The sequence below is a fragment of the Asterias amurensis genome, chromosome 19, assembly GCF_032118995.1.
Source record: "Asterias amurensis chromosome 19, ASM3211899v1".
Classification (NCBI taxonomy): domain Eukaryota; kingdom Metazoa; phylum Echinodermata; class Asteroidea; order Forcipulatida; family Asteriidae; genus Asterias; species Asterias amurensis.
In genome coordinates this window covers 12,083,477-12,105,119 of record NC_092666.1, presented here as the reverse complement: position 1 = coordinate 12,105,119, position 21,643 = coordinate 12,083,477, and the positions used below count along the sequence as shown (strand labels likewise).

The 21,643-nt window shown below is 38.3% G+C and overlaps 2 protein-coding genes across 2 annotated transcripts; one reads left to right on the top strand and one right to left on the bottom strand.

Moving 5' to 3' along the window:
* Positions 1-572: 572 nt before the first annotated feature.
* Positions 573-17,724, bottom strand: LOC139951342 (coiled-coil domain-containing protein 191-like). The gene is made up of 17 exons (XM_071950193.1): positions 17,442-17,724; positions 16,149-16,196; positions 15,461-15,608; positions 14,845-15,054; positions 14,029-14,201; positions 12,954-13,177; positions 11,033-11,207; positions 10,010-10,200; positions 9,121-9,385; positions 8,003-8,520; positions 7,532-7,647; positions 6,591-6,673; positions 6,292-6,393; positions 5,019-5,162; positions 3,660-3,812; positions 2,753-2,907; positions 573-1,705 (listed from the first exon to the last, which is right to left on the bottom strand). Exons 1-17 carry the CDS (start codon positions 17,535-17,537, stop codon positions 1,570-1,572), a joined length of 2,937 nt encoding a protein of 978 aa, XP_071806294.1. The 5' UTR covers positions 17,538-17,724; the 3' UTR covers positions 573-1,569.
* A 94-nt stretch (positions 17,725-17,818) lies between these two features.
* LOC139951344 (large ribosomal subunit protein mL40-like) lies at positions 17,819-21,571 on the top strand. Its single transcript, XM_071950195.1, has 4 exons — positions 17,819-17,895; positions 19,221-19,304; positions 19,873-20,040; positions 20,970-21,571. Exons 1-4 carry the CDS (start codon positions 17,849-17,851, stop codon positions 21,280-21,282), a joined length of 612 nt encoding a protein of 203 aa, XP_071806296.1. The 5' UTR covers positions 17,819-17,848; the 3' UTR covers positions 21,283-21,571.
* Positions 21,572-21,643: the final 72 nt, after the last annotated feature.

The window sequence follows — 21,643 nt, the reverse complement described above, 5'->3', positions numbered from 1 at the left end:
GGACACTATTGGTAATTGTCAAAGACCAGTCTTCTCACTGGGTGTATCTAAACAAATACATAAAATAACCAACCTGTGAAAAATTGAGCTCAATCGGTCGTCGAAGTTGCGAAATATTGATTTCGAGACCTCAAATTCTAAACTTGAGGTCTCGAAATCAAATTCGTGGAAAATTACTTCTTTCTCGAAAACTACGTCACTTCAGAGGGAGCCGTTTCTCACAATGTTTTATACTATCAACCTCTCCCCATTACTCGTTACCAAGTGAGGTTTTATGCTGATAATTATTTTGAGTAATTACCAATAGTGTCCACTGCCTTTAAAGGGTTTTGTACCTTTGGTAGAACTAGTTTTAGACCATGACATGGTTCCCTACTGACTGTGAATGAAGAAGCTTTAGCTTCATTAGTAGTCAAGTTTTTGAGAAAAAAAAACAATGAAAACCACAGAGCAAAGTTTTTTAGGATAGTCACATAAATCCATTGTATATGCTAAAATAAATTTTGCCTCACTGAGATAAAAATAATTTTCACCCTCCCCCCTCCCCCCAAAAAAATAAATAAAAACGCCCCCAAAACACACAACCCACTATCGACAGTTTTCAAGTAGATGAACAATGAATGTCTTGCATACACACAAACACATTTCCAATAAAAGTTTATTTTTTGACAGTATTCTGTTAAAATAAATATATAAAACATTGGTGACTGCTGTGTAAGACCGACATCCCTATATTCTGACAACACTTCGTATTGAAACAATAGACCCTGAGAACTCTGTTTACAATAAGTGTGACCTTGTACATTCTTTGAGTATTCTGGCAGGCAAGATACTGCACAGGTCATATGGGAAGGTTTACGTTTTGTGTCATAATTTCCACATAAATCCAAGATTTATAAAAGTAAAAGCTAGACAAGTATTGAGATTTTAGTCTTTTCATCATATCAAAAGTTGATAAAAATTAGACAGTGCAATCTCTATAAAATATAAGATTTTATGTTTTCATTCATTAGGCTGTGTACAAATCGTGCCTGCATGAAGTCCATGCTCTATGGCTCTTTTGTAAACATGTGATGTCACAGGTCACAGGTCACATCGTCTATAGGAACACAGTTTTACAAGTTTAGTGTACAGCGACAGCAACACAAGAGGTTATGCAAATAAAGCTTACCAGTATAAGGCTTCATGTGCACAAAAAAATTATGTACAGTAAAACATTGTACATCTCGTTAGAAAATCTCTACAGTCCAAAGCAAATGGCGCCCTCTTTTGCCAGAACTTTACAATCTTGTACAGTAGGGTCACGATCAAAAATAGGAATGTTCTGATTTGTTGCGGCTTGTTATTGCAAAAATCTTGGCGATTCCAATAAAATCTGAACAGTTGGCAAGTATGCATTTATTTGTTGTCACCTGCAAAGAAGGAAAGGGGTATCTGTTTTTAACAATTTGTTGTTTTAAAGGCTACAGAAAAAGGCAAAGCTGGTTAGGCATTTCCATGTGACCCGTCATTAAGGGTTGGGGGAGGGTGAAGCATAGTCTCCTTTTAGCATCCTTTAATTTTTTAATTCTAGCCGACACCAAAATCCGGCAGAATTGAGGACACTTTTTTCCGGATGTCTTCAAGGCGTTTCTCACGAAGCCGCTCTGCTTTCAGCATCTTCGGGTACTGTCGCCAACCCACGAAGGCAGTTTTTAAAATGCGTCTGGAGGTAGAAGCAAAAAGAAATATGTTTGTTTTTTTTGCAATGATAATGATAATATTAATAATGTTAGCAGCTTGTGCATTGAGCCTTTTTGAGTACACCTGTCCTTTCCGGGACATGTTTCCTACCTGGAGGGGTGTCTTCTTCCACAATACATCAATTTAAATAATTATCGGCTCAATGCACAAGCTTGATTAGGGAACCATACCCTTACAAGCCTTGCTTCTGTATGGGTCCCCCACAGTTTCACGAATGTCAATGCTTATTATTCATTTAATGAGTCTTATCAAACAACTATTTATTTTTTTATTTCCAACTTACATTGCCTATGATTTGATACTGATTGTGATTTTGAAACTGTGGAAATAAAGTGATTGATTGATTGATTGAAACCACATTTGCATAGCTCGTATCACAGCTAAGTCCCTATGCACTGGATAGCAAAAAAGAAAAACCATCAGAAGAACAATTAGTGATAAATGGTAAATACATGAGTAAAAGTGATTTTTGAATTGCCCAAATGTTGCTGCTTCCTTAAAGCCATTGGACGCTTTCGGTAAAGAGTATTGTCCAAAGGCCCACACTTTGTGTATCACAACTTATATATAAAATAAAAAACCTGTGAAAACTTAGGCTCAATCAATCAATCGGTCGTCGGATTCGGGAGAAAATAACGGGAAAACCCACCCTTGTTTCCGCTTGTTTCGCCGTGTCATGACATGTGTTTAAAATAAATCCGTAATTCTCGATACCGAGAATCAAGAATTGATAATTGTTTTAATGTTTTCTCAAAAAGTAAAGCATTTTATGCAATAATATTTCAAGAGAAGTCTTTCACCATTACCTTCTGTAAACCCTGTAAGTTATTTGTAAATCTGTAAACTTTTTTTTTTCTTCTGTTCCGAAAGTGTATAATGGCTTTAACAGACTCTGGTAGGCCATTCCACAGCTGCAGCTACTTGAAATGACCGAGCTCTGTAAGATTTTGTGCTAGGGGCGGAGTCGATTTTTTGGAATGCAGGAGACTTCTCCACAACAGCATCTTACGTTTCATTGTGCTCTTCTGCTACCTCCTCATTCTTCCACATTCTAAGTTTCTCATTGGTGATATGTTCCTGCCAGGCCTGCAAGACTCTCATCTTCAGGTTGTGTATATAGTGTCGTCGAGCCTTCTGTAGCTGGAGGGATTGAAGATGTCCGTACTGTAGACAAAAGGAAAGACAGAGAATTACCAAAAATTTACTGGACATCTTTGGCAACTGTCAAAGACCAGGGCCCAATTTCATGGCTCTGCTTATCGCCGAATTCTGCACTTACGGTCCCGATTCCCCGCTTGACATGCTAGCGCTGCACTAGCTTTGTAAGCGTAAAATGCCTAGTAACATGGAGTACGCAAGCGCAGAAGCCAAAATTTGTCGCTAACCCGTGAAATACACTTCACTTGCCCTGTTCCGTAAGCGCCGATTATGTGCTTACGGTAAGCAGACCCATAAAATTAGGCCCAGTATTCTCACTTGTTGTATCCAAACAACATGCATACAACAACAAATCTGTGAAAGTTTGGGTTCAATTGGTCATCGAAGATGCAATAAAATAGTGAACGAAAAAAAAACACCCTTGTTGCATAAACTTTTTTGCCTAATACTTTTAGATGCAAATTTCCTCTTTCTCAAATACTACATTACTTCAGAGAGAGCCGTTTTTCACAAAGTTTTGTGCTATCAACAGTCAACAGATCTTCATTGCTCAATCGTTTTTTATGATAACAATTATTTTGAGTAATTACCAAACGTAGCCAGCACGTTTATGCAGCTTTATGAAATTTGGCCCAGGTCTCGTCTAAAAGACTAGTGGATAACCCCCCCCCTCCCCCCCGAACCTTCCAAAGTGTATTGGCTCTAAACAAAAAAGCAACGAAATGAATAAACATAATTGATGACTTTCAATAACTCACCCTCTTCCAACTATTCATTGCACCTCGAATGAGGATGAGCTCATATTGCTTCGATGCCATCATAAACTTCTCCTGCATCACCTCTTCTGCATGTTGTCTCCATGGCAACATACACTTCCTCAGCAAAACAGTGCTGTGATGATCCTCAGCAACCTGTCATTTTTTTTAAGCAGATGAGTACAACATTTTTATTTTCAGCCTCAGATGATGGGTTAAAAAAAATCATCTTGAGCACGAGAAAGCACAATTTTATTCTCAATATTTCTCTCTATTTTGTTTAGAAGCATGGCTCTGGCCACAGTGTAGAGTAAACAAACCGAAATGTATCCTTTATTCAAAAGATGCTGTGATAAACATAACGTTGACACTACTTTAAGCATTACAGGTCAAGGGACCTGTGAGCTATTTCTAGCTATAGAGTGAGCTATTCACAAAAGACATACTTTAATGAGATGCTGTTGTTATTTTTTTTTTTTACCCTACACCGATGTGAACAGTAAGCACTGTACACTAAGTTGGACTTGGTAAGAATTGGGAAAGCAGTGCAAAGCACTCTTTGGAACTTCCGCATTAAAGACATTACATAGTTTTTTGTAAGACTCCATCTTTACTGGCTACTTGGGTTTTGGCTTTGAGCCACATCAACCATTCTAACTTTTTCTGTACAGTCAAGTGGTTCACCAACCAATCATGCAAGGAATTAGACTAAATTCCCACGCCCTGCTCGCCAAATTTATGCATAATGTATAGCAGTATCTAAAATTTGACTGATTTGCCCACAAAAGATGGTTGACTTTTACACTGTGCTGTGAAGTAGCAACTATCTACAGGTGTAATAAATTTATCAGGGTAAATAATAGTTACAATCATTTTTGGTTTTTACTCATATACACCGATGTGTTCAGCACTGTATAGACGATGTGACCTCTGACGTCACACGAAAACCATAACATGATTCGCGCGCATACCGCCGGGCAAAACCTTTGTGTTTTGGCAGCCAGCTAGAAAGTGTACGCAATCTTACTATGACTGCGCAACTCAGTGCCCGGCGAAACATGACGTATATAGTGTTTTGTCAACAGAGGGCGGTTTGAATGTAAACATAGGTCACATCGTCTATACACTGTACTACATGTACTAAGTACTTTCCAGAGTCCTGTAAAAAAATCACAGGCATATCAAAACCAAAAATGAATATTCTTCATCCTGATGCAAAGTTAACATCTACATGTAGTAAACAATATTGCTACTAGTTTTACATAGATTTTTTGCAGGACCCAGTACGGTAAGAGCCAACAACTTATTCTTTATCCAAGATGCAATTATTTAAAATATTACAATGCTGTTGCTCATACTGACCTGCATATTTTGTCTGGCAGACTTGACTAATCTCAGCCATGGATTGAGCCCTTTATTCTGAAGCAGAGTTCGTCTGTAATGCTCGTCAGCTCTGACGGTCTGTTGATTCAAGAGTGCTAAGCGTTCTTGCTTCTCCAACTCTCTCTGATTAAAAGAAAATAGAAAATCATTCTGAATGACAAATTTGTATGTAAAAAAAAGGTCTCGAACTAAAGACAGTGGACACTATTGGTAATTGTCAAAGACCAGTCTTCTCACTTGGTGTATCTCAACATATGCATGATATAACAAACCTGTGAAAATTTGAGCTCGATTGGTCATTGGAGTTGCTAGATAACTATGAAAGAAAAAACACCCTAATCACACGAAGCTGTGTGCTTTCAGATGCTTGATTTTGAGACCTCAAATTCTAAACTTGAGGTCTCGAAATTAAATTTGTAGAAAAGTACTTCTATGTCACTTCAGAGGGAGCCGTTTCTCACAATGTTTATACTATCAACAGCTCTCCAATACTCATTACCAAGTAAGGTTTTATGCTTATAAATACTTTGAGTAATTACCAATAGTGTCCACTGCCTTTAACACATGGCACCCACAGTAATTTCCATGGTGCTCTGTTCTTTTGCTGTGGTGCCCTTAGCAAAGTTCCAATACAAATCAAAAATGTCACATAGTAGTGATATCAGAGGAAAGTTATTGTGCCTGCCCCATTCTAGACTGAAGTTTAACTTCAGGCCTTAAAGGCAGTGGACACTATTGGTAATTGTCAAAGACTAGCCTTCACAGTTGGTGTATCTCAAAATATGCATAAAATAACTAACCTGTGAAAATTTGAGCTCAATCGGTCATCAAAGTTGCGAGATAATAATGAAAGAAGAAAACACCCTTGTCACAAGAAGTTGTGTGCGTTGAGATGGTTGATTTTGAGACCTCAAGTTCTAAATCTGAGGTCTCGAAATCAAATTCGTGGAAAATTACTTCTTTCTCAAACTATGGCACTTCAGAGGGTGCTGTTTTTCACCATGTTTTATACCATCAACCTCTCCCCATTACTCGACACCAAGGAAGGTTTTATGCTAATAATTATTTTGAGAAATTACCAATAGTATCCACTGCCAAATTCATCGACTGAATAATCATTGCCACATGCTCATAAATGACTGCCTTTTGAAGCTGTTTTGACCATTGAAAAATGTCTGCACAACTAACTGAAACAGAGTGCCTTTTTGAAGCGTAGGGCTTTTTAATAAAGAGTTCATTATTTATACATCACCTGCTTGATAAGTCTTTTCTCTTCTTTTCTCTTCTCAATCTTGGCTCTCTTCTCTGCTTCATCTTCCTCCCTTTGCTTCTCTTCCTTGGCTTTGATCTCAGCCTTAAAGTAAACAACAACAACAACAACTTCAGAGGTTATTTGCACAATGAATCAACACACTAAGATGATAAAATCTACAGATTTGCTTTAATTAACCAGGGAAAATACTATAGTGTTTTACACAAACAAAAAACAAATAAAATTTACATTTTAATAATGAAAATATTTTGAAGATGATAAATTGGAACTGAACATACCAGTTTTTCTTGTTCCTTCTTGCGATGTCTCTCTTCTCTCTCTGCCTTCATCTTCAACCTTGATTCTTCTCTTTCTTTCATTCCTGAATGAGCGAAAAACAAAAAAATGCATACATTAGAACCTCTCAACTGTCTGACAACTGAATATCTGGCCCTGCTCTTCACGCGCTGGACACTATTGGTAATTACTCAAAGTAAATTTTAGCATAAAAACTTACTTGGTACACGCAATGGAGAGCTGTTGATAGCATAAAACATTGTGAGAAACAGCCCCCTCTGAAGGAACATAGTTTTTGAGAAAGAACTAATTTCTCACTAAAATTATTTGAACTGAATTTGACACCTCAGCTACGGTCTCAAATTCAAGCAACTAAAAGCACACAACTTGTGTGATAAAGGTGTTTTTTCTTCCGTTATTCTCTCGCAACTTTGACAACCAATTGAGTTCAAATTTTTACAGGTTTAGTTATTTTATGCATATGTTGAGATACGCCAAGTGAGAAGACTGGTCTTTGACAATTACCAAAGGTGTCCGGTGCTTTTAAGTACGAGACCAATTCTTGTTCATAGCACCAAGTAAATGGTTAACAAGGTGCTATGGTGCAATATGCTGCCAATCAAACAAGGAATATTGAATCGAACCCCTTCTCTTTACGATAAGTACACTGGGTTCCTTTTTATGTGCATTACACAACACTCGGGACCAACGGCTTTACATTACATGCATAGGATGCATTTTGAACACGACCAAGACTCAAGACTCACGACCAAGACTCAAACCCTCACTCTGCTGATAAGAAGCACCAGAGCTTGAGTGCGGTGCTCTTATCCTCTCGGCCATGACACGCCAGTCTACTACTACTCGGTCAACTACTCAACTGAAAAGTACCCAACTGCCACACTAGTGCTAAAATGTTGTCAAGCATTGGATAGATCTTTACCTTTAAGGAGTTGAGGCCTTGAAGTTGGCTTGTTCTTGGATTGATCACTGACTGAACTTGAATCACTATGATCTGAACGAGCAGTTGATGATGGGGTGTCGACCTCTGGCTGCGTTCTGTAAATCAACAGAGTATCAACAAAAGTATAAACAAGTAATTGTGATAATCCATTTAATTGTGTTCAACAAGTGTATTATAATAATATGTAAATGTAGGATACAGTAATTTAGATGCTTATTCTCATGAATACCCTTATTACCTTTGAACATTTTTTTAAAATAATAAAAACTATTATATAGCGCATTTCACAATAACCGTATCAATGCGCTTATCATTAGTGCCCTGGTCATAGGGCCAATAACATCCCTTTTATTGTTTCTCAGTGTACAAACTGAGCAACAGTTTATATTGCTCCCAAGGCTTTTTTCACACTTGTGGCCACATTACGAGCTGGTTTTAAACATTCTTTACCTCTCTGTGCTGAGCAGACTGTCTGGAATATCCACCACCTCAAGGGAACCATCTTTAGCTGGTACTCCAATCTGCATCTTAAGTAACTGCTGCCGTTGCGCCGTCTGCAGATCTTCGATCAAGCGTTTCTGCTCCCTCAACTGATACTGCTGCTCGTGCAGAATGCGTTGCTGCGCAGCGTAGCGATGCTCGAACGAATTCGTTTTGTAGTTGATATTGCGTTTACCACCGGTGGCGATGTTTACTCCACTCTCCGAATCCTTGTCTGAGATAGCATTGTTCTGATTGCGGTTGGGCTGCTCCGCGTCTTCGTCACCGACTGTCAGCATTTCCTCGATAGGCAAGTTGACATGTTTACGGGTGACTTGCCAGGCATGTTTGGGCTTGGTAGGGCCTGCTGAGGTGTGGTGGCGCTTGCTCTTCGGTGTGCCAGAGACGCTGGAAGTGTCACTGCGGGTTGAGCTAGCACCAGAGGTAATATTCCCACTGGGTTGTCTCTGGACTCCAAACATGTCATCCTGTGTCAAAGTGAAACACAAACACCATGAGTAACTTTTTACTTCATACTTTTAATGTTAATCCGGAGGTCGTGGAATCGAATCCCACTCTGGTCAATCCTTTGTTCAACCCCTAAAACCATTAAAAAATTTACCCAGTCAGTTTCCCATGTGGTTTTGGGACCTTGTCACATAAGGAAACTTTTGTAGGCAACTTGGAGCCAACCAACTGCAGTACAAGCGATAGGATCACTTTAAGAGTAACTATAAATATAAATATGAATAGTAGGATCACTCTAGTAGCACATGAATTATTTTTGTAACAATGCCTTACAATCACCAAGCAAAATATGTGAACGTTGAAATTTGATTGCCTTTTCTGTCTGGAAATTGACTGGAACTGGTTGCATGTAAATTGCCTTCTGTGACATGGAAATTATAGCACAAGTATCCACCAACAGAGTGCTCATGGTACCTAAACAAAGATTAAGACAGGTTTTGAAGTTGTTATAATTTGTTTTATACGACCCACGAGATTTTCTATGCCTAATTTATTTGAGTGTTATTTATAACGTAAATGACAGAATGTTAAGGGAATTAAATAAATTGGCAAATACCAACCACTTTCTGGGCAACTGAGTCCGGCCTATCAGAAGTCTCCTTTCTTCCACTCTTGTCCCTACAGGCTTCTTCTTCTTCCTCCCTATTGGTCCAAAGCTTTCCAGAAGCGGCTGCCTCCAAAAAGGCAGCCATCTTGGATTTTGTTTTATTCTGTTGCTGCTCCAGGTCTTTGCTGAGGTGCTCTTTTTGTAACCATAGTTTCCAATCCAACAAGTATTTCTTCAAGATTCGTTTGCGATTGTGAACTATCGCCATTTGATTTTTCCTGTACAAATGATTAATAGTTAATAATAATAATTTTGGGTTACATACCATCTGCAACTGGTACCCTGTCTAATTTTGCTAAATGAAATTTGACCCAGTGGTAAGCAGATCACAACAGCCTTTTCGTTTTAAAGAGTGACTAATGAATTTTTCAGATTTTAGATTTATTGTATCTACATTATTTTGGAGTTAAACAATCAAACAATTTGAAAAAATAAAGGTATACTTTGCCTTTTAGTGTGGTCTTTATTTCCTGGCACGAAGATTATACCATTTTAAATTTTTTTTTTTGCTGAGATATTTCTTGTGATCATGGAATTGATTCACAATGAGTAGGTAATTTACAGGATGGCGACAGCTCTATATTTGAACACCTCTAAGTTCCAACGACCCTACATGGTTTGAAATAAGTGGTCGCCAAATGCGGCGAGTGAGTCAAAGTGAAATTAGCGACAGGCGAGTCAAAACCCTTCCTTCACTAGCCAGCCAGGCGTGTCAAATTATTGTTACTTTTCACAATAAATGGGGGGATCAAACATTTTGGTTGATTCGCCTGGCGGGCAATTTAAAAAGAAAAGGTAAGGGAAACCCCTGTGTGAGTTAGGTACAGGATTAAAACACTCACCTATGAACGTCTTTAAAACTCTGCTCAATCTCTCTGGTTTCCCTGTCGGCCTGACTAGCCCTGACGAAGGCTCGCCAGGCATTCCATGCTCTCAGCAGTGTCCTCCAGTCACATACAGCCCTAGCCTTCCCTAGAGCTAACCGCTTGGTCATGACCGTCTGGTACCAGGCATGGAAATGCCTTTGAAGACACTGTAACAAAGAAAGTCAAAAGATTAAAGACACTGGACAAGTTTGGTAATTGTCAAAGACCAGTTTTCTCACTTGGTGTATCCCAAAATACGCACAAAATAACAAGAACAAACACCCTTTTTGCACAATTTTGTGCTTTCAGATACCTAAGAAAGGAATAAGGATTGAAGTCTGGTACCAAGCACGGAAATGCCTTTTTCAAGACACTGAAAAACACAGATGATCAAAAGATCAAATATCAATTTCGTCACCTTTGGTAACAACTGTCAAAGACCAGTATTCTCACTTGGTGTATCCCAAAAAATGCACAAAGTTTTATGAAGTAACAAGAATACAAACCCTTGATGCACAATTTTGTGTGGTTTCAGATGCCCGAAAAATGCTTCATTCCCAAAGTCTTTCTTAACTTCAAATATACACACAATGGTGTTACTGCATACCAAACATACAGGCCTGATACTTCACGGAGGCAACGGAGGCGATTGCCTCCGTTGCCCCTTGTCATTGCCTTGGTGCCCTTGAAATGCTCCAGTAGAAATTTACAATTTCCTCATAGGGTGCCCTGTGCCAAGGAGAAAATGCCTTGGTGCCCTTGCCCTTTCAAAAACGAAGCATACAGCCCTGAACATACATTGATACCTCACCATCGATGCCCCAAATCACAACTATAAAACTTTTAAGAATCTTTTGGGGTTTTCTTTCAAATAAGTAAACAATTTTTATTGAGTTTAACTCATGTATGTGTTCATTCCACACTCGCTTACCTGCATAGCTAACAATTGCATGTCATATTTTGGGTTATTATTATTGTAAATCTGTAAAATTTGTTAACCTTAAGATCTTGGGCTGCTTTGACTGCTCGTAGCTCTTCCAGTCGTTTCCTCATCTCTCTTCTTTCATCCTCAATCATTGAGTCTGCTTCCAACCTATTCTGTAATTCCTCTTGGCGTCTCTTAGCCTCTTCTTTTCTCTGATCCTCCTTCTGTCTCGCCTCTCGTTCTCTTTCTCTGGATGAAATTAAAACAACGGCTTTGCTTGTCAATGGAATAATTGTAAAACTCACAGTTGTATTTCAATTTGATTGCTTTGAGATAATAATAATAATAATAATAATAGTAATAGTAATAGCAATAGCAATAGCAATAGCAATAGCAATAGCAATAGCAATAGCAATAGCAATAGCAATAGCAATAGCAATAGCAATAGCAATAGCAATAGCAATAGCAATAGCAATAGCAATAGCAATAGCAATAGCAATAGCAATAGCAATAGCAATAGCAATAGCAATAGCAATAGCAATAGCAATAGCAATAGCAATAGCAATAGCAATAGCAATAGCAATAGCAATAGCAATAGCAATAGCAATAGCAATAGCAATAGCAATAGCAATAGCAATAGCAATAGCAATAGCAATAGCAATAGCAATAGCAATAGCAATAGCAATAGCAATAGCAATAGCAATAGCAATAGCAATAGCAATAGCAATAGCAATAGCAATAGCAATAGCAATAGCAATAGCAATAGCAATAGCAATAGCAATAGCAATAGCAATAGCAATAGCAATAGCAATAGCAATAGCAATAGCAATAGCAATAGCAATAGCAATAGCAATAGCAATAGCAATAGCAATAGCAATAGCAATAGCAATAGCAATAGCAATAGCAATAGCAATAGCAATAGCAATAGCAATAGCAATAGCAATAGCAATAGCAATAGCAATAGCAATAGCAATAGCAATAGCAATAGCAATAGCAATAGCAATAGCAATAGCAATAGCAATAGCAATAGCAATAGCAATAGCAATAGCAATAGCAATAGCAATAGCAATAGCAATAGCAATAGCAATAGCAATAGCAATAGCAATAGCAATAGCAATAGCAATAGCAATAGCAATAGCAATAGCAATAGCAATAGCAATAGCAATAGCAATAGCAATAGCAATAGCAATAGCAATAGCAATAGCAATAGCAATAGCAATAGCAATAGCAATAGCAATAGCAATAGCAATAGTAATAGTAATAGTAATAGTAATGATAATAATAATAATAATAAATCAGTCCTTGAAAATCTGTGACATTAGATAAGTTTTGAGAAGAGATTTGAATGTTGTGGTACAAAGACAAGATCTCAGATTACGTGGCAGAGAGTTCCAGATGCGTGACGCAGCTGAAGAAAAAGACCTGTCACCCCATGAGTGTCGAGACTTAAAGCCAGTGGACACTATTGGTAATTACTCAAAATAATTATTGGCATAAAACCTTACTTTGTAACGAGAAATGGGGAGAGGTTGGTGGTAAAAAACATTGTGAGAAACAGCTCCCTCTGAAGTGACCTAGTTTTGGAGAAAGGAGTAATTTTCCACGAATTTGATTTCGAGACCTCAAGTTTAGAACTTGAGATCTTGAAATCAACCATCTAAACGCACACAACTTCGAGTGACAATGGTGTTTTTTCTTTCATAGTTATCTTGCAGGGCCGACAACCGATCAAGCTCAAATTTTCACAGGTTTGTTATTTTATGCAAATGTTGAGATACACCAAGTGAGAAGACTGATCTTTGACAATTACCAATAGTGTACACTGTCTTTAACAGAAGGGTTTGCTAGAAGTATCTTTCAATATCATGCACTGTGATTTTTATGCCCTATTTAGAACTCTTTACTCCATGCTATACACAAATCCACTACGGTCCTAGAATCAAAGGATTTATGAATATCAAACACCAAAACCTATCGGCTAAAAAATACACTCACCTCTGTCTCGCTGCCTCCTCTTGAAGTCTCTGATCTTGCATCTCCTTCCGCAACCTGGCCATCTCCTGCTGCACGAGGGCCTCCTCTCGTTGCCTCTGCATCTCCTTAGTGCGCTCCTCTTTCATGACTATCTGATGAGCCTGAGACTGGGCATCCTTGTGTTGCTGCTGCTGCCTCAGCTTGGACTCTCTTGTCTGCTGTCGTTTCTCTCGGTTTTCTTTTACCTTTTGGAGTAATTCAAGTTATGACAATGTTTTGTTATAAATACAATGCATTTACATCTTTTATGGTTCAGTAATCCATCCTTTCATACTAAACATCCTTTGTCCTCACTACTTTACTCCTATTAGTTCATATCCACAAATTGTTACTAAAATATAAACTTTGATTTTTTTCTGGATCCTTCCCTGAAATCCCTTTCCCCTCTCTTTATTCTATTAAAATAGATATGTATTTGTTTGTACTTGTTTATCCCTCTGAAGAAGGTCAGGTTTGGATCGAAAGCTAAGGCCATCTACCCTACTCATTCAATATTTTGAATGATAGATATAAAACTTTAACACCTACTGACGGCCTAGATACATCTTAACGGGCACCTGCCTTCACGTGAAAAGGCAAGGGCACCAAGGCATGTTCTCCTTGGTAATGGGCACCCTATGAGGAAATTGTTAATTTCTACTGGAGCATTTCGAGAGCAACAAGGAAATGACCAGGGGTGGATTTCACAAAGAGTTAGGACTAGTCTTATCTTGAGTTAGGACGAGTTACTAGTCCTAACTTAGGACTAGCTGTACGTTTTTGATATCTCTTAGGACTAGTCCTAAGTTAGGACTAGTCCTAACTCTTTGTGAAATCGACCCCAGGGGGCATGGAGGCAGTTTGCCTTCATTGCCCCTGTGAAGCATACGGTGTAAGACCTGACTTTGATTGTGTCTTAATTTTGCCTGTAAGTCAGCATGACACTGACAAAAAAAACAATCTTCTTTTTTGACCCTACCTTTCAGATAATAACACTAAAAAGACCAGTGCTCTCCTGCACCTCAAGGAAGGACAAGAAAACTAAAAATGAACCAACCTTCAGCTGTCTTGCTGCCATCGTGGTTCTTGGGTCTCGCTTCTTCACTGTTTCTCCTTCCAGACCAAGATCCTTCTTGAATTTCGTCTTGACAATGTCTTTCTTTAAGAGACCATCTATGATGCTTTGGACAGCTTGACTATCATCACGTGTTTCTATCTCATGAAAAAGTTCTGTCAGAAAATAGAATGATGGTGGTATTTATTGCGGATACATTTTCATTTAATTGTAGGGTTATTGCCAGTATGATGCTGATTTGTTGGCAATATTATCAAAAAAATACAGTGAAAAGCCCAAGTGAAAGTTTCAACTGAATTCAGTGTGTGCTTATTGAGAAAACAGCAGCATGTCACAGTGTTTTCCATCCATGTTTGGGGAGGTGACAACTGCATCTCTGGGCGCAGTATTCGTGAATGAACGTGACACGAACCCTCAAGAAATCTCAGAAAGGATTCATGATTCTTGTTTTTTATCGTTGGGTGGGTTGTTGAAATAAGCACTTAGCTATCCCTGTGGGATATTATGCTTGTTTTTCATTGGGTACTCCTCAAGACAAAATGAACTGAATTTTCTCAGATTCAAATGTTTCCATTAATTTCAATATGAGCACTTATGAACACATATGAACAAATTACAGGATGCCTAATTACTATAACAATCTTTATAACAAGTAAGCCTTCGAATACAAATTACACAATTTGTTCCACATTTAATTCAGTATCGTTGGTCAGTGTCTCACTTCCGGGGGTCACTGACATGAGGATCGATATGTGGCACTACCAGTGAGAACAAGGTTGATAAGCAAGAATAACACACCTTCTGAAGTAACTTGGCTGTAAGGGTCCATAGCCACTGGATCATTCTCCGCCAGCATGTCATTCCACTGGCTTCTCAAGTCCGACTTCTCGGCTTCCTTGGATGCCACATAGTCTTGAATGTCGTCATCTTCAAAGTACTTCAAATCATCCTCACCGTCGTCATCTAAACCACACTTCTGTGCCATCCACTGGTTCAAAAGATCTTGAGCTTTATGGAAGAAGAAATTATTATTAAAGGCAGTGAACACTATTGGTAATTACTCAAAATAATTATTAGCATATAAGCTTACCTGGTAACGAGTAATGGGGAAAGGTTGATAGTATAACACAATGTGAGAAACAGCTCCCTCTGAAGTGACGTAGTTTTTGAGAAAGAAGAAGTTTGTCAACGAATTTGATTTTGAGAACAAGCATCTGAAAGCGCACAACTTTGTGTGACAAGGGTGTTTTTTCTTTCATTATTATAATGCAACTCCGACCAATTGAGCTCAAATCAACCTCCCTATTGTTGTTGTATAGTATACTTTTGAGTATCTGCCCCTTTTCTAAGGTTTATTCTTTTTATTTCTATTTAGGCCTATGCAATCCACCTTCCTTAATTATTGTAATAGTACCCTCAGAGTGTGCTTCATCGTGATCATGTACAGCCTCTAAAGTTGCAGCAGCTCCTCTGTACCCATTGGCTGTTGAATAATCACCATGGTGACTGGGTCTAGGGCCAAAGGTCAATGCAGCTGCTCGGTCCGATGCTTTTTCCACTTTCTAGAAAATGGATCAAAAGATGATTTCAAAATTGAAAGAATTTGCAAGTTTTAAACAGAGGAAAAAAACCTTACATGGTAGTTATTCCAAAAGTTGATTACCATAACAACTAACTTGGTAAAAAACACTGCAACTGAGCTGTTGGTAATGTATATTATTTTGAGAAATTATTTCCTTCTAAGGAATGTGGTTTTATAATATGTAATATAAGGGATTACAAAAATTCAAATCTGAAAAATGTTTCATTCTCAGTTTGTGTATTCCACTAATACAGATTATTCTTCCCTGCACCGTCATAACCACTGCAGATTTTCGATGCAATCTCAAAAACGCTACCACCTTTTAAAATGCATGTTTGTTTTATTGTAATAATGTACATTTATATAGAATTGAAACAACTGAACGATTAAAAACAAAAAGGATACTTTGTCTTATATTACAAATACAATGTAGTTTATATTTTACAATTTACTAAAAATAAAGAGTGTTCAAAGAGTGCCCCTCTTTTGTGATTTATGAACTTTTGTCTCAATGTCTCACCTTAATCCAACCCTGAATATCGTCAGTTGCAGGCCTTTGGCTTTTCTTCTGAATTTACAAAATGAAACAAAATGATAATTAAAATATTGTAGTGATCCTGATAACCACATCACATTTTTTCCAAACACATGAACATAAAATAAAACAAAAGGGATAAATATTACAGTTTGATTGAAAAACTATTGTACAACCTTGGCTTTTCGTCTGAATACAAAATAACAGGTTTATTACTATTAGGGCCTACAACACAAATATCAAGTGTTTAATTTAGTAGGGAAATTGATTGCAATAACTCTAATTTAGTGTCTACATTTTACTCGAACACACTGATATATAAATTTCAAAAACAAAAAGCGAAACCGTAGTTTGAACAATTATCTAATAAAATGCGATAGACACAATCATCCATATATAGCCAAAATGATAGATGATCTTCAATGGGACTCTCTTGAAAAACGCAGACAGGCTGCTAGTATCTCCTTGATGTACAAGATCCACTATCAGCTAGTAGCCATCAATCCAACCCAATACCTCATTACCCATGATCCCAAGCAGTACTCGATCCTACCATAAATGTAAATACCAAACCATCCCAGCACGTCTCCAGCTCTACAAACATTCGTTTTTTCCACGAACAGTCTTGTGGTGGAATGCTCTCCCCAGCCAGATCCTCGAGCTCCAATCCATCGGGGCTTTTAAGGGGGCGGTTGGAGCAATCATTTAGCTACCTCCCAACTTTTTACTTGCACCTTGTACAATAAAACGCACCTGCAACACTTGGCACCGCACACAAGCAGCTATCTTTGGCGTTTATATCCTGACTGAAGGACTATGCCAAGTACCGAAGTAGAAGTAGATGTAGCCACAATCGTCTCTACACCATTACCAGATAGTAACAATACAACTAGCCCACCTTCCTTATTGAGCTCCCTATGGCTCCTTATGGCTCCCTTTTAACATCGGTCTCATCAGTAATGGCGACAGTGATGAGTCTCATGTGTTAAAAGAGAGTCATCAACAGCTCAACAAGGTGGGCTACGATACATACAGTACTTTACAACAAGGTCATCCATTAATGCTAAATTTTTATTAACGTTTATTTCAAATTTAAATTTAATTTAAAATTCTTCGCATTTTGATTAAGATCTTGTAAAAACAATTCTGGACAATAACAGATTACACAATTCCCGTATTCTGTGGATTCCCCCAAATTTTGAATCCTAAAAATAAGAACTCCATGTCGGCTGCTGAACATGCTGATGAGTAAAAACGAAAATATATTATCAACAATACCTTGCTTGTGTTCAAATGTGTTGATGTGCTGGTTGATGATGGAGTTTCTTTCGACCACCTTTTCCAGCGATATAAGTCTGGATTTCGACTCGCCATCTCAAAGAAATAAAACAAAAATGTGCCTACAACTTCTACTTAACCATCAGATAGTGATAAACGTACATGCATCAAACTTAATGATCTAAAAATCTTATTAAAACGATTGATTTAGCCGGCATACTGGAAAGTCAAAAGCGTTCGTTGCGAAGATTTAGTCTGTAGTGTTGACAAGGAATGTACAACGGCTGTTTTATTCGCGCGTTTCTTACACCTGCAACCGCGTTGAATGAAAGGGTCGGAAATGTCGTCACGCGTAGATAAAGTAAATTATTGAATGCAACAGCCGTCTGTAACACTTCAAAACCAAGATGGCGACCTCCATGGGCAGAAGGATTTGCTCCGCTAGTTTTTCAAGGTATGATTTGAATGGAACTGCTTTAGAATGAGTTTGGTATCGAAAAATTTGCCTGCATATGGGTGGTTTGAGGTCCTTTCTCTTTCACAGTCTAGTGTCCGAGTGTTCAGTGTTCTGCCACTGCACTGGTGGTTGATGAAATGATTGAATGTATTGTAATGGCGACTTTGTTGTTGGGGGGGGGGGGGGGGGCGACTCTTACTTACTTACTTACGATTGATGGGAGAAATTGTTTAGACTCTGTTAGTGTCAAGGGGGGGGGGGGCGACTTTGAGAGGGACAATTTATTAGAGCAAGGCTATTTTGTTTGTAGCCCACGTTTCTTCTGTGTAAAAATGTAGTTAAAATCTGATTAGCTAGATTTAATAGGTACAATTATTTGTCAAGTTCAGTCATTTTGCTCCATCGGCATCGGTGTTTACTTAGAATTTAAAGAAATCGCACAACATCGGTAAACAGACAGTATTGTCCATAAAGCCCACACTAGGTGTATCCCAACTTATATATAAAATAACAAACCTGTGAAAATTTATTCTCAATCGGTCATTGGAGTCGGGAGAAAATAAGGGGAAAACCCACCCTTGTTTCCGCATGGTTCACCATGTCATGACTAGCCCAGGTTGGACTCCTCCGCAGTGGCACTGACTGACGACCTACCAGGGCTAATGTCATGACATGTGTTTAAAATAAATCTGTAATATTCTCAATATCGAGAATTAATACTTTCCCTTGTTTTAATTTTTTTTTCAAAAAAGTAAAGCATTCGCCAGAAATATTACAAGGGAGTCTTTCACAATTACCTTCTGAATTTTGTTAAAGGAACACGTTGCCTTGGATCGGACGAGTTGGTCAAAACAAAAGCGTTTGTAACCGTTTTTTATAAAATGCATATGGTTGGAAAGATGTTTTAAAAGTAGAATACAATGATCCACACAAGTTTGCCTCGAAATTGCGTGGTTTTCCTTCTACTGTGCGAACTAACATGGTCGGCCATTTATGGGAGTCAAAATTTTGACCCCCATAAATGGCCGACGTGTTAGTCGACGAGGTAAAAGGAAAACCACGCAATTTCGAGGCATGTTTGTGTGGATCATTGTATTCTACTTTTACAACATCTTTCTACCCATATGCATTTTATAAAAAACGGTTACAAACGCTTTTCAAAGACCAACTCGACCGATCCAAGGCAACGTGTTCCTTTAACCCTGTACATGTAAGTTATTTGTAAATCCGTGAACTTTTAATTTTTGTTCTGTTCAGAAAGTGTCAAATGGCTTTAACCAAATTAATTTCACTAAATGTTTATGTGTTTTTCGTACATTCAGGTTACCTAGTCTGTATCTTCAATCAGTTCGTGGGTTCTTCACACAGAATGGGGGTTTGTTATTCAGGGCAACCCAGCCAATGTGGTAAGTGCCGTGAGCAAAATGTGCTTGTAAACATTGCTTAAAAGGCACTGTATATGTTTGGTTATTGTCAAAGACTAGTGTTCTTACTTGGTGTATTCCATCATAACCATAAAATAACAAGTCTGTGAAAATTTGGGCTCAATTGGTCATATAGTTACAAGAAAATTACGAAAGAAAAAACACCCTTGTTGGACGAATTAGTGTGCTTTCAGATAGGAATAAAAGACTTCTAGCTAGATACCTACAAACACGGATCAGCACCAGACTATCTCCAGGAATTATTTCAACACTATCACCCTCAGCTAAAGATTTGTTTCAGTTTGAAAGGTCTTCTAACAGCAGTTTTAGTCCACACAAAGTTCTATGGTCAACGTTTCTTCCAATATGCTTCACCTAAACTATGGAACTCTCTTCCCAACATCGTCAAAGACTGTTCCACGCTAGAACAATTTAAATATAAACTTAAAATCCATCTTTTTAATCACAGACGCGCTTAGAGACTCTTTTGTAATATGCGCTATACAAGAACTGCTTGTTATTATTACTATTATTGTAATTAATTTCTCAGTGCGGAACCTCCAAAGAAAAAGAAGAGGGCGGACCCTAAGATGGAGCAGATGAGACAGCAGAGATTACTGAAGCGCATGAAGAAGGTTCAATTCAAGATGGGAGACCCAGAGCTTAAACCTGTGGAGGAATTCAGGACAGATAGAAAACTCCTCTTGGACGACAAAAGGTACATTCGCAAGATGTTTTAATTTTTTGTCTAAAATATAAATTGCGATACAATCCAATATCGCGATACTTTTTTGGCGATATATCAGAGGATAACAAAAGCAATATCGCCCAAGCTTACATAAAAGGAGCATGTTGCCGGCTGTTGCCTATAGTTATGTTGTGGTCTGTAAAGCCCAGTGGGTCCCTGTGAAGCACAGAATATGGGAGGCTGATCATTCTTAATAAACAGCTGAGGAGCTGAATTGGGAAGGACGTGGCTACATCCAATGCGTTTGAGCTGCTGCAGGCGTGCAAGGGGGCACTTGGCAGGACCCATACCTGCATCTGGTACATAACCATGGAGCACATTCTGAAACTGAAAGTGGTAAATTTGTCCAGCGGGAGGAAAACCATAATGACTGCAAAACACTGCAGCTCGGCTGGTCACTTTGTCCTACAGTAGAACCCATATCACTCCGGCTTTGAATGCTCTTCACTGGCTCCCTGTTCAATATTGCTTTCAATACAAATTACTTCTGCTTGTTTTTCATTCTCTATGGTTCTGCTCCTCAGTATAATTGTCAATTAATTACCCGTTACAATCCTTCCAGATGTCTTAGATCATCCACTTTGTTGTTACTGGTTGTTCCCCAAACCCACAACAATTGGGGTGACAGGGCTTTTTCTCATGCTGGTCCTTTACTTTTGAATAATCTTGAGTAATTTGTTGCAAAACTCCAATTTGACAAACTCGAGCGCTTTTTGACATGGCGATTGTTAATTGACATATAAATAATATTTAGATAACTGCTCGTGGTTTTCAAATTTTTATTTTTTTTATGAAATAGAGTGAACAAAACGTGTACTCGTGACTGTGGCTGTGCACAAATGTAAACGTAATAAAATTACTACAGTGTATTCTTCTTGTTTCATTTAACCCCTCTCCAGGAAAAGAGAACTTCCAGATATTTCTTACGACGAGCAAGAAAGACGTGCCCTCCTACAGAAACGCTGGGCTCGCTACCGTTTCCAAGAACACGTCAAGGAGACCCATCTCATCAAAGATATTCTCAGAGTTCAACAGAAGGCGCTCCAGGAGTTACGAGCCGAATCGGAGGACCTCTACCTAGCTGCCGTAGAGCGCGACACCAACTTGTTCCCATTTGAAGTTAATGGCCCAGTCCACACCCCTCCGATTCCCGGGTATTCCAAAGATAGTCCGGACGGAGAGTATGTTGATGTTACCAAGCAGTATAAATAGTGTAGGTATTCAATTAATCTTCAGGGGTGAGATAGTTCAAAACTTTTACCTGAGTACAGACTTTGCGAAGTCTACCTGGTAATCAAGATGCTGTAACTTTCTCCAAATTTAAAGGCACTGGAAACGTTTGGTAACTTAACATATATATCAACACAAACAACACACTTGGTAACAGGCAAAGGAGAGCTGTTGATAATATCGAACATTGTGAGAAACGACTCCCTTTGGAGTAACATCGTTTTTGAGAAAGAAATATCTGAAAATGAAAAAGACTTGAGGCCTGTCATTTCACACCATAAGATGCTACTCCTTAAATTCGTAATTTCACTCTTTAAAAAATAAATAAACTATTAAAAACAAA